The sequence below is a fragment of the Setaria viridis genome, chromosome 7, assembly GCF_005286985.2.
Source record: "Setaria viridis chromosome 7, Setaria_viridis_v4.0, whole genome shotgun sequence".
In the NCBI taxonomy this organism is placed as follows: domain Eukaryota; kingdom Viridiplantae; phylum Streptophyta; class Magnoliopsida; order Poales; family Poaceae; genus Setaria; species Setaria viridis.
In genome coordinates, this window is record NC_048269.2 from 15979089 (window position 1) to 15998068 (window position 18980).

The 18980-nt window shown below is 46.9% G+C and overlaps 1 protein-coding gene across 1 annotated transcript; it reads right to left on the reverse strand.

Moving 5' to 3' along the window:
* Nucleotides 1-7429: 7429 nt before the first annotated feature.
* LOC117864010 (uncharacterized) lies at nucleotides 7430-13186 on the reverse strand. Its single transcript, XM_034747969.2, has 9 exons — nucleotides 12091-13186; nucleotides 11699-12000; nucleotides 10621-10690; nucleotides 9656-10464; nucleotides 9429-9584; nucleotides 9097-9331; nucleotides 8946-9016; nucleotides 8738-8860; nucleotides 7430-8199 (listed from the first exon to the last, which is right to left on the reverse strand). Exons 1-9 carry the CDS (start codon nucleotides 12803-12805, stop codon nucleotides 7831-7833), a joined length of 2850 nt encoding a protein of 949 aa, XP_034603860.1. The 5' UTR covers nucleotides 12806-13186; the 3' UTR covers nucleotides 7430-7830.
* Between the last annotated feature and the right edge of the window lie 5794 nt (nucleotides 13187-18980).

Consider the following 18980-nt stretch of genomic DNA (forward strand, 5'->3'; position numbering starts at 1 on the left):
TATACCAGATGTTGGATACATTATAAATAAAATAAGTTGGCAAGACGACCAAGACAACCTCAAGGCCTGTTATGCAATCTTGCTATGAACCTCCTTAATTTAATCGGAATTGCTAATTTGTATTTCAACTTAGTGATTATATGGCTAGAGGATGAGGAGCTGAGGATCTGCATGGGACCAAATACAAATTTCAGGGAGCACTCTAATACTAAAAATTCATGGATGATTGGATCAACATACTTTGTGATAATAAATTGACTGCAAGTTCAATTATGCACACCAAAGTTACATTTTTTTGGTACTACAAATATTTTAGGGAAATTGGGTAGAGAACTCAGGAATTATAAAAGGAGGGATCACAGCATCCAGGGCCTCCATATTCTTGTGATAATGTTTCGCAGGTTAGCACCTGGTATGAAATCCATGAATTTTTCTCCTTGTGAGAGCTTATCTACTTCTTTCATTTACCTTGTGCGGAATTTCGGGAAGCAGAAGAAGAAAGAACTTAGGAAAGGTTGTTGGAATTGCAGCAATACTGAGCTCAATAGGTGATCCAAACTTACCTTTATGCAGGAGTTGTTCATCATGTGTTGTTTGAAATAATGAGCTCACAACTATATTTCACACAATTGCAACTCTAATTTTTTTGGCCATAACTGAAACATTGGGATACTTAGGCTATTGTATTTGCCTCTTGTAGGGAAGGATTGGCATTGCTTCCCTTATCTAATTGGTCAAATAATTGAGATTTCTTACATTTCTTCCATTAATGATCGAAAATGAGAAGGCGCAAGAGGTTAAAATGCTTGTGTACGGGTGCGTATAGAGGTTAAAATTACTTGGTCATATAGATTGCGGGTGCGTATACGGCGCTTGCGTCTACCCGGGCACCGTCCTGATCGGCGTTGTCACCATTGTTGGCACGTGGTGGGTCGGTGTTGGCGGCGGGAGGTGGTCGGCGCTGGTCGCCTACTGCCTCGGCTCCCATGTTAGCAGCAGGTTGTTGGCGCTGCTGGGCGTCGGCTTGTTCCTGTTGGTGCCGTACTGCACGGTCCCAATTCTTGGCGTTGTGACCTTCTTCCTGAGAAGAGGTTTCGCCATCCATGGGTGGATCGTTGGCGGAGAGCACGAATGCTTCGCGATCTGGTGTGGTGGAGTTGCTCTCGACATTGTCTCCATAAGGGTTGAAAATTAGGACGATGCGGGGGACATGGAACTCGCCACAGTCCAGAAACTAGGCGGGTCCGAGTGGGCCTTTAGATTTGATCTGAAGAGACTGCGCGAGTTTCACTGAAAACACAGCAGCCGAGTTCTTCAGACCAAAGGGGGCGTGGGAAGGACCCTGCGCTGACCTTGTTGGGCGTAGTGCCATCTCGGAGAGATTGATGCACTCAACAATGTTGTTGATGTGATCTAGCCCCGCGATCAGGTCGGAGGGCGTGGGTGGGCGGGTTGCCGCGAGGATGTGTGGGACCCTCTTTGAGAGAGAGAGAGAGAGAGAGAGAGAGATTGCCAACATGTTGGGCAAGCGGCGCGATGATCCTCGTGTGGAGGTCTCGTTGCGCCAGATCCAACGGACGTCGAGTTGGCGATGGACGTCGAGTCGACGGAAGAAGCGACAGAATTAGAATCCGCTGGCATGGTCCCGAAGAGAAGCTGGATCGGGTTGGCGAGGATGTCCTTCATGCTCTCGGGGAAGATGACGCCAGGGCGAGATGCCATTGAGCTCGCTGGGGAGGATCTCACAATCTCCCCTACCTGGTGTGCCAACTGTCGGATTTAGTAGCCCGGCAGTCCACCAGGGGATTTGTAGGCAGGGAGGATTGCGAGATCAAGATCTCGAAGGTAATCACAAGAACATGAGGATTTAGACAGGTTAGGGCCTCTGGAGAGTAATACCCTACGTCCTGTGTTTTGTTGGATTGTATTGCTTTGCGCTGGTATGCGGAGAGTTGACGTGGGATACCCTCGGGAGGCATCCTTGGCCGCCTTATATAGGCTGACGAGCTAGAGTTACAAGTCGATTTGAATCTAATATAGTCGGTTGTTACATGAAAAGTGATCTGAGTCAGATTATAACAAGGATCCCGCAATATCCAGGCTGATTTGAATCGTCCGACCTCCTTAACTTGTACTCCAAGTATCTTCATATTCTTAGCCCGCACGTTCTGGTCGAGCGGACCCACTTGTCAGGACCGACCAGGGTACCCGTGGGGTACCCATATCCCTCGGTATTGTTAGTATGTATTAACATATTTGGGTTTTATAGCCGAACAAAATGCATATAATCAACCATATGGTATTAGATTAAGCATTTTACAAGTTGTTGGACCAATCTGCACTCCCCTAAAAAGTTGTTGTATGGTGGATGTAATTTACTCACAAGTTAAGTCATCTTAAAATTACGTGTTAATACATTAGATCGCCAATTAGATGACACCGATCTACTCGCTTTAAGAAGTCCACGTTTACAAAAAAAAGGTTCAGCCGGGCATCTCACCTGGTTGACCTAGAAAAAAGATCCGTTTGTGAATGCAATATTTTGTAATGTTTTTAGTGTGGAATAGTGTCAGAGTCAGAGTGTTTTAGAATCCATCAGCACTCGATTTTGCCACCGCGCTATTTGTGTTGCAATCAAACTCATCCCCGTTCGATAGATTCATCCCCGCCCCTGGCAAGGTTAGGGTTCAGATTAGGGTCCTAGAATCTGATAAAACTAGGAAAAGGTCAGCCACGGTTGGCTTGATTTGCGGTAGCTCTTGGCAAAATCACATGCAAGGCCTCATCCCCTTCTCCCATTAGGCCCAAAATGATACCTAAACATGCTTCCCCGTCGGCCGGCCACTTGCAGAAAACTCTCAGCAAATGTTACAATTCCCCTCTCAATTTCCATACAAGACAAACGACCAGGCACCGAATACCTCAACCCTTCTCCATACATAATGGAGTCCATGTCCTGCTATTGTCCCGTGTTCTAGGGCACCGCCATGCCACTCGGTTGGGGCAAGGAAAGGGTCTTTAGATTTGGTTTTACACGGTTGGGATGTCCTGTATGTTAAAAGAATTCCCTTGTCTGTGGGCACCTGCCTCAGTGGAGTGTACAATTTCTAGACTATACAGAAAGGCAGCTGGTCGTTGCCGGCTTGGGCAGCGAGGGGCCAGCAATGGACAGACTATCAAGACGGAAACGGTTAGCATGCGACAGATCATGCGATAGATTGCGTGGAGCATGGGGGCGAAGCTAGAGCAAAATAGAGGGCCTGTGCCACTTGCCACTAGTACAATGGTATATTATCCAAATTATAATGCAATCGATGAATTTTAATACCAAAAAAATTCAACATGACTGACAAGTAGCACTAAAGTATTAGCTAACCATATTGTTAATTTAGTGTAAGTGAAGAGTTGAAAACAAAATAACGAATAAAATATGGTTGGTATTACATGAGTACATCATCCAACATATCATACAATACTGTACTACTAGCTTTTAGGCTGACTTTTATCGAACAGTTCCATCAATATATCTATCATGACCACATGGATAAATAGATATAAAAAATAAAGTGGTGACATAAATCCAACTACACCCTTGAAGTTGATTTTTTTCCTCTTATGCGCAATTTTATTATAATTTTCCAAATTTCCTCTTTTTTTAGCGAGGATCCAGAATTTCAATTTCAAATCAGTTGTCATGATGAAATGGATCGGAACTTTATCTTGCAAATTTTAGAGGCTTTTACTCGAAAAAATAAAAAGACAATTAGAAGTTTAGATTTTCATTCCTTTTGTAGTCCATGGATAAACTTGTGAAGTTAAATGCGGTTCGCAGCTGAGCAGCGACGGCAGTGATCCCGGGCAGCTTAGTACGATTGGTATTTATTAATCTTTATTGATAGTTTGATATTTGTTACTACTTAGGTGCTGCAAAAATCTTCCTATAAAATTGAATAGATTTTCGATCTGAAAAATTTTCAGGTTTGATCTACGTATTATGGGCTGGAGTCCCTTTTAGTATGATGACCGGAGGGAGTCTAAGAGCAACTTCAAGAGTCTACTAAAAAAATCTTCGCTAAAACTATCTATTGGGGGCTCTACTGAAAATTTATTCTCCCAAAATCATATCATCCCACATCAATCCCCAATAATAAACTCCTCAATACTTCAAAACTAGCCACATCAGCACGTGGACCCCTCTGTTTGGGCTTCCCCCCTCTAATGAGAACTTCGAAGACTCCGGCTCCATCTCCTCCGATGACTCCGAAGAATGGAGTTCATCGCAGGATCCTCGGACTGAACCACTCTACCTACCACGCCACGGACGTCAGCGTCGTCTTCGACGCCACGACACGGCTGGTGTCCGCCGCTCCTCCTTTCCAATCGCCCAAGAAGTCCGCGACATTCTGGACGGCCGGTGGCACCATCTACGCCCTGGACCTGAACAGCCGCGACGCCAGCGAATCCCAGGAGCGCTGCCTCTTCGAGAGGCTCGGCCCCGACCACTACAGGAATTGGCAGTGGGAAGCTCTGCCGCTGCCGCCGTTATTCAAGGGGGACCGCTACCTCGAGCTCAAGTCCCAGCCGTGCACCCAGACAGCGCGACGGTGTTCCTGTCCTTCCGCATTGCCCGGACGTTCTCCCTCGATGGCGAGCACCCAAGGTGCGCCACGGCCGCTGGACCCTGCCGTTCGACGGTGAGACGTACCACATCCGCGAGGAGTTCGGGAGCGATTGGGGAAGGACCGGAGTCACGCATATATGTGGGGCGACGGAGGTGTTTTTGGCGTCCACGTATTGTTACATGAAGGATGGGGGAGCTGTTGGAGGTAAGTTTTTTCCTCCTAAATAAGGTTTTGGCGCAATTTTAAGGAACTTTTGGAGTTGACCAACAGAGTAATATTACCACACTAGAATTGCATAATCGGACTCGATCAAGTTTGACGAATTCTGTGCCGTATTCCATGCCGGGTATGTGTAAAAGGCTTTCGAGGTACATCAGGAGCAGCACGGCCTTGTGCGCCCCGGCGCCGGCGTCGTAGGCGAGGCCCGCGCTGTGGAGGAGCCACTCCGGGCGGCGTGGTGGGAGCCGCAGGACGCCGCCGGTGAAGGGGTTGCACACGGCGAAGGCCCCTTAGCACGGCCTGCCGAGGAGGAACAAGCCGTTGCACGTCTTGCCGGCGCCCAGGAACACCCTGGGGCAGTCCTCGCACCGGGAGGTACTGGTGGGGACCGAGTCCGCGACGACAGTGCGGTCGTGCTCGCGCGGGTCCACCGGGACGGACACAACGTCGGGGCGCCGCGCGCCGCCGCCGCCGAGAAAGCGTGGAAGACCTCCGTGAAGGCGCGGGCGAGGAGAGCCGGTGGTTCCAGGCCGGGGAGACGCAGCGGCACGCGGCCACCGTCCTGGCCGTTAGCCGCAGGAACACGGCGTCGACGAGGCCGTCCGGCAGCGGGAGGACCGACGGCATCATGGCTGCCTTCGTCCTCTTGGCTTGCCTGGGCGCCATGGCGTTCTTCTTGCGGCGGCGCTTCGCCATCGTGGGCTTGGGCTGCGGCACGGACGGCCAAGGGAATGCAGCGATAGAGATCTGGATTGTTATATAAAGGGAAAGGGGTAGCTACGGCATTTAAAGAAATACATCTTCATTCAGTTGAAAGCACAGTTGGGATGCTTTGGTTTTGCGGTATCCTTCTGACTTCCTGTTGCAATCTTATTGTTCCAGAAACTTAGTACTAGTCAGCGTACCTGTACAGGATTTCTGTGTTAGGTCTTTTTTATGGAAAAACCTATCTCCTTGTCAGTTCCATCGACAGTGCCACTCAGATGAGCCCCCTCCCAACGTGGCAAAAACTTGTTAACAACCCCCGTGGCCTATATTAGCTTACATAGTCTTGGGCCAAATCAACTTGGTAATGTGGGCTATTGGGTTTTGGTCCATGGCTGACGATAGGCAGTTGGGCTATTGGGCTATGTCGCGGCTCTTAATCCTACCGCACGGAACAACGCGAATTTTTTTTTATTTTTATATTTTTTATTTTACGATTTTGCAAAAATAAACAATGGAACGAAAAATTTATAGAAATAGACCTATACCACCAGTTGAAACGGCGGTAGCGAAGTTACCGCCAGTTGAAACAGCGTCCCGTCTGCCGACGCTTATATATCTTTTGCTTGCGTCCAATCGGCTATTGAATCAAACCAGCAGAGAGTGAAAGTATAGCGCACAGCTAGAGACCTTAGAGTGCTAGACCATACTGTAGACTTGTACTAGGCTTGGATCTCAGGACCTACATGAAAATTTGGAGAATCCATGGTAGTGGGAATCGGAAGATAAAACATATGCATATCCATCATACGGAGCTGTTCAGCAGCTGCGGCGGTAGCTGTTCAAAGCCTACCCTTTGCTGCTTTGCAGGAAGCGGCCGCCTGCCGTACACTACTACTGTGCGCACTGCTCAGCCCGGGGGTAGCCTGTCCGCCTGTGGGCTGTGGCTCCGCTCCACACGCTCGTACGGAGAAGCTTTTGCCACCGCGCGCCTAGGGACCTGTGCTTGTTGGGTTTGCGCGCCTGGGGAGCTACCGCCGGCTCATTTGGCAGAAGCGTTCCTTACCGCCAAATCAGCTGGCGGAGCCGCGCCCCACTGGATTCCTTGTGCAGCCCGCTAGATGGGGTGGCAGCAAGCGAGCTACCGCCCGTTTCACCCGATGGTAGCTTCTGTCACCGCCGGTTGAGATGGCGATAGCCCGTTACCACCGTTTCAAGCAGCAGCATAAGTCTATTTTTGTAAATTTTTCATTTGACTATTTATTTCTACAAAATCGTAAAATAACAAATATAAAAATAAAAAATTCCGAACAACGCCAATATTATACGGCTTCCGGTAGCCCATCAGTTATATGGCTCCTATTGTTTAAGATTCATGTTCGATGCACCCATCTCTCTCAATCCTAGCTCCCTCCCCATGCTGCCGCCGCCACCGCCTGGCCCCGCCGCCGTGGCTGCCGCGACGTTGGACGTATATTTTATAAAATGTTGAATCAAGTATTTTGCGAATGTTGATCAGATTTTAAATAAATGTTGAATCTGAAATAAAATGTTGAACCTTCTAATTTGAGTCTAATGGACTTTAAAGCACATGAAAACTATATAGGAGGCCCCACGGAACAAAGTATCCTGCCGAGGAGATAGATGAGCATTGAGCCTCGAGACCGTCCATCAGGTAAGATCATACCAAAATGACCCAGCAATGATTACAAAGCAATTTGCAGATTAAATACCGCGGAGCATTTAACAATTCCAAGAAATTATAATGGGCGAAAGCCCGATCCAAGATGCCCCGCTGCAGTTACTTGCCCTGAAGAACATGCAAAAGCAGACCACAACTATTTCAATCTACTAGAATTACTTGATGTTTCGGACAGCCAAACTAACTTGCAAATTGCAATTAGCTATATTCTGCTGTCTGCAGGGAGTAACATTTTATCAGACTCGGAAGCAGAAGTGTCTACTCAATTTTTTACATACACTAACTAAGCAAAACGACATGAGTGATCACTGTTAGTAAGATTAGTATCCCAGACAACTAATTCTGTCCTATTGGCAATTTGGCATTAGGCTACAAATCTTGACTACCAATACATACATTACTGCTGCACATAACAACAGAATTGTTGGAGGAATAGTGATGCAGGCTGCAGTTCCCACTTTTCTTTCTGTTGGACAAAAGAATCAATCAACCATTGTCCATTGACCATAAAGAAAATCCCCCAAAGGACTCAGTCCCATTCATATGTATGTATTCACAAGCATTTCTGCATCATTCAACATACTATGAACTTGAATCTGCACTCTTAGCTTCTATGTTACCACCAGTTTCCTGAGCAACAGAATTATCTTCTCGGTTCACGTCAGCCATGGGGGTATCATTTTTATCATTACTGGAATCAGACAAGGTGGCAGCAGCATCTTCTGAGGATGAACCAATGCTTGATCTCTTTCTCGTATCCCTGACTCTCCTACCTTTGAGCTCAAGTCGCCTACGTTTCCGAGACTTCCGTTTGCCCCTAGGAAGGTCTTCCTGATGCAAATCAACACTCCCCTCTGAATCCCTTTCAGGCCCATTCCTCGCGTTCTCTACTTCTAGTACGTCAGCCAACAAAGAGTTGTTTTCCCCTTTCCGCCGCTTATTTGAATTCATCTGAAACAAAAATTGGTCAAAACGATTCTTCAACATCAAAGTAAAGAAAGAACATTAATAAAATAAATATTCAGCTACCAAACCATACAAAAATGTTAGTATTGACAAGAATACTACAGCAAGATGCTATTTTTGGGACAAAATAGAACTTTAAAATAAGATAGTTTGGATTACTATTTGCTGGTATATCTGGAAACCCACACCTCTGGGCTTCAGTTATCTTCTTGGAACTTTAAATAAGGCAAGTTTCAGGAAAAGGGCATGGAACTTGGAAGCTTACTAATGATGTCACTTAGCATAGAATCATGTCGTGGGAGAAGGCAGCTAATTTGGTTAATAATATGAGTGAAGTTTGAAAACTTGAGATGTATTCAGCAAATAGCAAGATATATGCCAAATGACACAACTCCACATGTTAGAACACAAAACCAAATCAACTCTCTAGTCTCTATGGTATGGAAGGAGGAAATCAGAAGTTTGCAATACAGGACAGTGCAACCAGATAAAATGGTAAGAAAAGATAAGGCCACAAGCTGACCTTTGAAGCCTGATCAACAAGGTAAGCCCACTCCCTCCTCTTCCTAAGACAATCATTGATGGCATGCAAATAGCTGGGATACGCACAATCTCCCCCACTAGGTTTCCTTGAATCCCTTAAATGCTGAAAAGTAAAAGATCAACATTAAGTATGGTAACAAAGAATATATAGACATGTGGCCATTTTTTTTTAAAAAAAAAGAACATACCTGATGAATAGCATCACAGAGTTCCCTGTATGATATATTTTTGTCTTTACTAATAATATCATCAATCAATCCTGTGCATAGAATATATGGCACGCTTAAAAAACTTACATTGTACAAAAAAGAGATGAACTGAGCAGTTTTAGCTGCATACCAGGTAAATTGTGTGAAACACTGCTATCGATCAAATCATCCTTGGCTAAACCACTGTCAGTGCCAGTTGAACATATACCACGAATTTTCTGTTCTGATGCTACATTTTCAGCTGATCTGCATGAGTCCTTCGCGGAAGAAGCATGTTTTGAGCTAGCATCTCTATGTCTTTTTTCTATCCTCTTGGTGTCCTCGCTATCTTTTACTGAATCCTCTCTGTTTCTCTTTTTTAAAACCTGCACTCCCAGGGAAGAATCACAACATTAGAAACCAAGAAATTATGAATTGACATGAAAAGAAACTCTTATGTCCTCCAGGTGCTAGTAACCTTACCGCTGCATGATCCCTTCCTCCATGTGCTGAAGAGCGCTTAGAAAAAACAGTAGCTCCAGTTGGATGAAGCATCTGCGTACCAGCTGCTTGATGGCAACGTGGCACCCTCGGTACTCTGGGGGAGCTGTTTAATTGTTGATGCAACAACAATGCAAGCTGCGGGGAAAAAAATTATGAAAAGGGTGATAAAAGCTAAACCAAGATTGGAGTTTGGACAAACTTCATACCTGTTCATCACTCAATGGAGCAGTCAAATCAGATGGTCGCAGCTCAGTTGATGCTGAGTTATTGGAGGTCTCTTGTGTGACATTAATAATGCGGTGGTGGATCTTGTCCTTTTTCTGGGAAGAACTAGAAGCTACTGGCTTGTTACGAGATTGCAGTGGTGGTACTTCTCCATGGAATGATCTTGCTGAGGTGCCTTCAGTGATGGCTATCTTCTGCGATTGCTCCTTTGATACTGGTAATCTAGGTTTGACTGTAGACACATGTATTCTACTAGCTTGAGATGATTTTGGTGCAGAGGGCAGTGAGCCTTTCAGTTGAACTTTATCAGAGCACCTTCTCACCTCCTGGGAACTATCTTCAGAAAATTTTGCAGAATCATGTTTGCTGTCAGTTGGTGCAACAAATTCCTCTTTCTTTGAATGATCACTGTTCCCTGCTGATGATGGTTCTTTAGATGCACAAACTTTTGCAGAACCCAAAGTTGAGCTAGGATGCTCAACAACTGTGTGCTGTGTTTCAGATTTTGGATGTTCACAACATACTGAATCATATTTTAATTTGGATGAATCTCTTTGGACAATTGGGAAACCTGCAGTGTCCCCTAGACCTTGTTTATTGCTTTCATGGTCATCACTTACCAACTGGATACACTTAGCTGTCTCATTTTCCAGGGAACTAGGCTCAGCTTTCATGATCTGTGACTTTGACTGACCAATCTGTAAATCTGGTGCACCAGCAACATCCTGCATATTTGAAGTTTGGTTTGATTGCTTCTGAAGGTCCTGCATGTCTTGCATTTTGATGGCACCTGCACGGATTATCATATTTTCATTGGATTGTTGTCATCACATATTCTGATAACTATAGAAGGCTCCAAGCAATAGGGCAGTGCTGAGTTTCATACGCATTTACATATCCATCAACATGTGTGCATCAGGTAAGTGTCTTAAGGAACTTGAGTTACCTGAACTTGTTATGCCAGATCTTAAGCCCGCATTGTGATCCCCTTCTGATTGTTGCTTATGCATAGTAACCTGCATTGTGCCACAATGTGTGTTGAACTGATATTACAAAAATGTAGTAATAACTAAGCTAACTTAATAGAGTAAATAGGATAATAAACGGGACTTCAGATACCAAAAACACAAAGAACTCACTCTTTTAAATGGAACATCTAGGCAAGTTCAAATTAAATTATGGAAACATCTACTTTATTAATTTACCATGGAACTGTAAATGTGCATGTAGTCATATAAAAAGCATGAGGACCCAAAAAAAAAATCTGCTTCAAATGACATAACAATGCAAACTAAATCTCCGCATATGATAGCAATATAAACTTTGTTTACTTCAAAGGATGTACAAAATGAAAAAAAAAATGGTTATATGACTGTCAGATAGCAAACTGTTGTGCATTCTCATACCAAAATATACTGTACCACTGGAACTAACTGCTGATACACTACAATGAACCCATCAATAATTAATAACATTAAATTTTATGACTACAGGTTAATATATCAAAACGAAATACATCAATGAAACAGATCCAAACAGGGGAGCAAAACGAGAACACTATGACAAGCTCCATCTCTGTTCTGATTTCATTTAGTTGTGAAATCTTTGGTCCATTATATTCAACTGCAGTGCAGCAGTACATCTCATCCAAGGTTGAAACATTGCCAGCAACACATCATAAAGTAGGGGGGGAAACTCAACCCCTGGGGGAAAGACCTCTCCCAAGGCATTGCATTAAGAGGGGATGATCAATCTTCAGGGTTGAGAAAAGGCCCCGAAAGCCGGCTGCCCAGGATGCACCTGCAGGCTGCAGCACATGTATCTCCGATGGGCGAGGGGCCATTTTTTTGCATGACCCAGGGTTGAGCCCTGGTTGGCTGGCACCACAACTGGGTGCCCAGCCACCAAACTACCTAAAGCAGAAACAGCACAGCTTTCTATTGTGCCAAAACAATTAAATCTACCAATCATACAATTAAGCGATATATTTAGTCATATGCAATATTCATACGTGAGATACTAACCTCTACCCCAACAAATCCTGAGTGCACTTCTTGTTCCACTACAGATGATGTAGTTCTAACTCCAGATAAAAGTTCCAACTTCAACGGCACCTTTTTGTCATCCTTGCTCAGGATCCCAGGAACTTGCTCAGAGCTTTTCTTCTCCCCACTTAACTCCAAGGCTTTCTCCATCTTCTTCTTGGTTTTAATGGTTTGTAAATCAGAACTGGCCATATTTATTTCAGCATAACGATCCTCACGAGTGGCATCTCGAATGGCACAGGCCTCACTCTGCTGACACCCATCCTTCCAACTAGCAGGCTCTGCAACACATAGGGAACACATTGAAAACTTAAAAATAATAATGCTCTTTGTGCATCAATTAAACAAGAAATCGTGCCCAAACTATTCACCTCTCTTCTTAGCCTCAGTCAGAGGAGGCACTGATTGCTGATCGCCGTCAATCTTCTTGCCACGACAGCTTAGGCTTCGGACGTAATGCTTCTCCTTCTTTGGTTCAATACCTATCGGAACAGAATCAGCCATCTCCCTGGGCTTCTCTCTAGCCATTGCAAACAGAGCATCAGCGCCACCGTTTTCGTCAGCCCAGGAGGGGAACTCACAGTAGCGGAAGCCAAATCTCTTCGGAACGTAGCCGGTGCAGCGCCACATGGCGGCAGAAAAGGCCGGGGCGCCCCGGAACAGGGCAGCATCGCCCCCACCTGGGAGCCCGTGGACGTGGACGCGGGCGGGGAGCGGGACCTCGGCCCAGCGGCGGTACAGCGGGGGTGGGCGGTGGGTGGGCAGCTCGGCGAGGAGCTCGGCGACCTCGGCCTCGTCGGCGGAGGAAGGGGCTTGCTTGGACCTCCGGCACCTATGGCACGAGAAGGAGGTGTGGACGCCGCGGACGTAGCGTGCGCACCGCGTATGCACCCACACGCTGCACTCGTCGCAGCTGACCATCTCCTCGCCGTCGTCGAACGTGACGCCGCAGGAGCAGTCCACCGTCCACGAGCCGTCGACCCAGTCATCGGCGGGATTGGGGGCTGGGGCTGGGGTCGCCGCCGCCGCCGCCGTGGCGAGATGAGCCTGCGGCGGCTCCGGACGGCGAAGGCGGCCGCCCTTCATCGGCGGCGAGCGAGGGAAACCCTAAATCGTCGGATCGATGTGGAATTGAGCGCTTCCTTTGTGTTAATTGGGCGGAATGGGGAAGGCCGTGGGCATCGACGCCAGGACGCGAGCCAGACGGAACAGAGGAACGGGTTTGGAGTGCGAGGAATTTCCACTTGGGATGCTGGAATTGGCCGTGGCGAGATGGCCGCGGCGAGCAGCTGCGAGGCTGCGCGACGAGGGCGATGCGGGGGCTGCGAGATGGCGTCGGGCGGCGGAGGACTGCGAGACGGCAGCGCGGCAGGCAGTTGAGGGCTTGGGGCCGTGGGCCGTGGGGGTGTGGGGAGGAGGAGGACGGGCGATGTGGGAGGCTGCGAGACGGCGGCGGCTGGGCAACTGCGGCGGAAGGGAGGAAGATTGGAAGGGAAGGGAGGTGAGATTGTTTTGACAGACATGCGGGCCCCATATTGACAGTGGTTAACGGACCGGGGCACCATTCCTCTCATTTCATATATTCCTATATTAAAAAATTACTCTTCTTTTTTTTTTAAACGAACCCTGCAGCGCTGTCGAATATATTAAAAAGAGGACGAAAACAATAAAATAAAAAAATAACAACACAGGGGCAGGTTAGATTGGGTCATCAACATGTACCGCACCACGTAATAGCACTCAATTCAACTAAACAACACATCGGTCGGTTGGACATCAACACACGCCGAACTCAACCACATCTCAAGCAGATTTGACTCCGCCCGACAACGGCAGCAGAAATGAAGCTTACCATGGCACCCACCAACATTCACCCTCACGTGGTTGCCGAAACTTCCAGGCATGACCCTACGTTGACACGACCTGGTAGAAGCACCACACCGAGAAGGCCATCGTCATACAGGATCCTCCGCCAAAGTGCCGCTGCAAACACCAAACTCCACCTGATAGAGTGATACCACCAAATCCGGACCTCTCACAGGCTGCCTCGCAGTCGCCACCACGATAACACAACGCGCGGGGGCCTCGCCACATCCGCCATTGGACTTCACCTCACTCTCGTCGCCCTGAAGAAACACCGCGCGCGGGGCCTCGCCATGCCCGCCACAGGTATTCCATGTGACGGATCCGTTTCTTTTGTCGCCGTCAGGGTGGTAAGCAATGTTGCTCCATGTCCTCAGATCTCCATCAATCAGCTGAGTCGCCGTCGCAAGTCGGCCTCACCTCGTTGCTTCACCCGCGCACATAGCCTCTGTCGTCGTGTCAGCGAGCAAAGAAGTCACTTGCGCAATGTACTGCACCACCGCGGTCCACTGCAATAGTCGTCCCACGATGCCGTTGCCGCAAGCATCATCCTCCGACGCAGTCCCACGCTGCACTGACAGTTGTCGAGCAACGCTAGCCGCCGCGGTCCGCTGCAAGCAGCCAAATCCGACAACCACAACCCCTGGCTGCCACTATAACTGTGATCGCCTCCACATGGGTTCGACAACACCCATCTAGCTTGCCATGCGGCGGGATTGCCGCGACCGGCTGCTGCCGCAATACCTCAAGCTGAGTTGGGTCTCTAGAGACAACGCCTCTAAAGAGGGCACGACGCTAATGACGTCGCCGTCGCTTGTCCAGGATCTGGACAGGGTTTTCACCCAGAGAAACCCTGTGCAACAGGGTTGAAGCTCCAACATGGCACCCCCAACGGGGAAAACGACACCCTAGGTACCGCTGTCATCTCCACTAGCATAAAAGCTAGCGAGGACTTTCGCCTGGAGTATCTCAACCTCTCACTGCACGCTCACGACTCGGCACTCCCGAACGACAGACACAACACTCCTCTTCGGACGTTCATTCTTTGGTTATCCATTAATCACCAAAACTTATATAAAAAATTTAACTGAAGATTGGAATTTGGAATTAGAGTTCGGGTTCGGGGATGGGGATGGGAAGCTTCGGGGGTTAATCGGTGGTGGAGGTGGGAGCAGGTTCGGAGCCAAAAGGGGGGCGTGCAGGGGCCTGGCCCCCTAGGACTCAATAGAACCTGCCCAGATGATAACGCTGATAATTTCCTGTAGTTGATTAGTTTACAGGTCGTTCGGCAGAGCTAGTTGCGGCTGCCGCTGCTGGCTTCTGCTGCCAGCGGCTGCAGCGCAGCTGCTAGCTGCTGCTTGCGGCTTCAGCTGCTTGCAGCGGCCGCCGAAGCCACTCCTGCTCCAAACTAGAGTTTGTCACTATTAACTGTAAACAAGCATCTATATTATTTCCAAAAGAATTTATCCACCAAATAATTAAGCAAGTCTCATTTGGCTATTCTTTTTTATAAAATCAAACTATTGTCAGCCGTGGGACTACAAATCATTCGGAAATTATTGAGAATAAAAAAATATAAGGTTGTTATGGATAAAGAAAATAAACTGTTTTCCCTACGGATGCGCTGGGCAGCGGTGGCAGCTGCTCCTTAGCAATTTTCGGTCTGTTTCCCTACGGATGCACTGCTACGTTTGAAAATTAAATTTCTAACGGTAAAAGGATCTACAACATTCAAATTTTGTCGCGCAAACATACCCAACACACTGGAGGGTACGAACGTACACAACAACTACTACAATTGGTTACATACAAATTACAACATTAACATACACAGCATACACCCATCATTTACATCAAAGAGATTCCCGCCGCAATCCAATCTCGTACACTGGCCATATCAGGAGTAGCATTTGCTGCCACCCATTCAGATACCCCATAGTCCGGAGCTCGCGCCATGTTCGAACCTACAGTACTTGCATCGGCAAGGTCCAGCAAATAATTATGGAGTGCGAAGCAAGCAATAACAAGCTTCGTTTGCCGCTCTCGAGAATATAGTGGAACTTCCCGCAGAATGTGCCACCTAGATTTCAGCACGCCAAATGCGCGTTCGACCACATTGCGAAGACGGGAATGGTGAAAGTTGAATTTCTCCTCCAATGTGTCTGCCGACCTTCTGCTAAACTCCTCCAGATGATACCTGGTATTTCGATACGGCCCCAGATACCCTTCTCGAACTGCGTAGCCCGAGTCGACCAAATAATATCGTCCTACAGATAATCAAAAATATTCAACATTAGTGCACCACATTTTGCATTTGCAGCTTCATGTGCGTAATTAGTCAACTACCATACCTGCAGGTGGATGAGGGTAGTTCGGTGCCGCCATACAATCCCGCACCACCGCCATGTCGTGATAGTATCCTGCCCTCCCCGCTCCTACATACGTGAAGCGCATGTCCATATCGACTATAGCTAACATATTGAAGCTCGTCCACCCTTTTCTGTTAATAAAATCCAAACGGGACTCACGCCCGACCAGTACTGGAATGTGCGTACCGTCTAGAGCACCTATGCACCCATCAAAGAACGGTGCATATTGGTTCAGCTTATGATTCACCTTGCAGTAAGCAGGATCCTTTGGAGCGATGACTATCTGGGCAAATGAAAACATTACATTTGCCACATGCGCCATCTTCCTACTAACTGTGTCCAAACTCCGGCCAAATCTTTCTCTAATTTGACGGCGAGCCTGTTGTGTCGCACATGCCCACACGAACATACCTAAAGCCTCAACAGATTCTACCCCTTGCGATGTTTTCAATCCATGATTGCTAACCAACATGTCATGCAACTGAAGGAACGTGTCGGGATACATACGAAAATTATCGAAGCTCAACCCATTGCCATCTCGTCATGCATGGCAGGTCAACTAGCGGGTTCCGCCCAGGACGCTGACTGTTGTGAACCTCCGCATATGCGGCTGCAGCTCCTGCTAAACACTTTAGATCGAACACGGAGCTGTTGTCGCTGCCGATGTCACTGTTTTGTTCCTCTGCACTACTCATACTTGATTGAACCTGTGCATGCACAATTGGAGGGGCATCAGCAAACACACCTTACACATAGGTAGTTGCACCAAATTATGCATATGCATTTGTTTCGAACCTTTGCAGTGCCTGTAAAGTTGCCTCTCCTTCTTCCTTGAGCTGCCGCAGAATTAAACCAATGCTCCTGCTACTGATGAGCGGAGGGCCACCAATGCCCTACTGAACAACCTGTCCAAAAGGTTAACACAACAGACATCAAAATTCCAAATAACTTCAAAGCAATCTGTTCTGACACAAGGTAAAAAAGTTCTGACACAAGTAGACTGATGTACTGAGACGACATTTAGATTGAAAGAAATGACAGTACACTTAACAGAAAGTATTGATCCAACTTAACTTGAAATAAATTGCTGAGCATGGACGACATCAAACTTGAAAGGAATTTAACTTGAAAGGAACTTAACTTGAAAACTTAACAGAAAACTTGAAAACTTAACTTGAAAGTACTGATCCAACTTGAAAGGAACTTAACAGAAAGTACTGATCCAACTTGAAAGGAACTTAACTTGAAAACTTAACAGAAAGTACTGATCCAACTTAACAGAAAGTACTGATCCAATTTAACTTGAAATAAATTGCTGAGCATGGACGACATCAAACTTGAAAGGAATTTAACTAGCACTAAAACGAAATGTTCAACGAACAAGACATGTTACATAAGCTAACATTACTGTTCCGACACAAGTGCAAACATTATTTTCGAAACCCATCACTACACATCACTACAATAAAACAAAGTCATGCCACAATCACTTCTTGTTCAACATGTCCCAGTTGAATTGTATCCAGTTCATTCGGCCCTCTTTCGTTGTCATCTCCGTCAACGCCGTCCGATACTCCGCGTTCTTAGTACATAAATAAAGAGCCTGGCAGTAAAGCGGAGACCCCTCCTGTATACCATCTTCTTTCAGGAGCTGCATACAACGAACCATTTCCCCCGGGCACAGTCAGCACGTTGCTGGCTCCTTTTTGCCACACTGTCGGATAGCTCCGTTTGGACATGGCACGAGCACTACTAGCAGGCGGGGGGTCCTGGTCCAAGTCCGTTGCATTGCCCTCAGTCCCCACGCTAGGTGTCGCCTCACAAATACCTCCTGTCGTCAGCAAGGTGCCCCTGTTTTGAGGTTCATGGCCAAACAACTCAAACAATTCGTCGAGGAAAGGTGGAGGCTTAATAGAAGTCAGTTGGGAACTCGGCTGGGACCTCGGCGGGGCATCACCACCAGTGGTGTCCTGCAATGTTGAAGCAACAGTAAATGATCAAGGCCAAAAACATAAAAGTACAAATAAGATGCCGACTAACTTAGGGGCCTGTCATAGGACGTACCTCTTCGTCCTCCTCCCAATAGGTGGCATCAGTAGAAACACCACCAGTTTGTGTGTCGCGCCCTAAACCAGATTGCTTTTGCAAGGCCATCCAACTCAGGAATGTTCTCCTCAGGTTGTTGAGCTTGTTCTGCAGCTGCTTGCTGCCCAAATGCAATCCAGTTTGTGCCCTGAAGCTTGAGTACACGTTCTTCCATCCCAACTTAGTGAGGCATCTGTTGCTCCAATTGAACTGGTTCTTCTGAGCAATGCACAAGTCTAGCAAAGTTTTCGTCATGCCCTCATCCCAGCTGGCACGGTTATTCATCTGAGTACACAGGAGCTGCAATTATATTGCACCGAGCTACGGATAACCAGGAGGCATACAACTAAACAATCTAAAATTACTGGATATGTTACTTGCCTTAGCAGGTGTCTTGGCGCGTTTGTGGCGGAAATTGTAGGGCACACCGGTGGGGGAGAGCACGACGAAGTCGATGACGATGCCAGTGTGGGCACCGTTGGTACTTCCTCGCGGTTGGCCTGCTAGTAGCCTTGTATCAGTCGCCTGGAAAGGTGAGAAAACCAAAAACAGACTGTGAAAAAAATCCAGAAGGTTGAAAATACAATCACTGGCACAAAAGAAAGATTTGAGGTTTTGATGTGCCAATTTCATCATTTGAATCAGTTATCCTGAATTAAATTTGGACACTAGTTTCATTTGAGAATTAAAGTAAGAGTGATATGCAATAAAAATAAAGAAATAAGCATGCCATGCTAGAATGTTGCAGTAGCTAGTTTAACATCTAACATAGTCAAAACATCTCATTTTATTCATGCAACAATACCAAGCATATGGTATCAAGTAGCAACAATAAGAAGATTAAGTAAACGCTAAATAGTTGACCAGCACTTCATATTAAGGATGCCTTCATTCAATCACTATCACAGTCATCGGTACATCTGGTCTAAAGCACAAACAAGGCA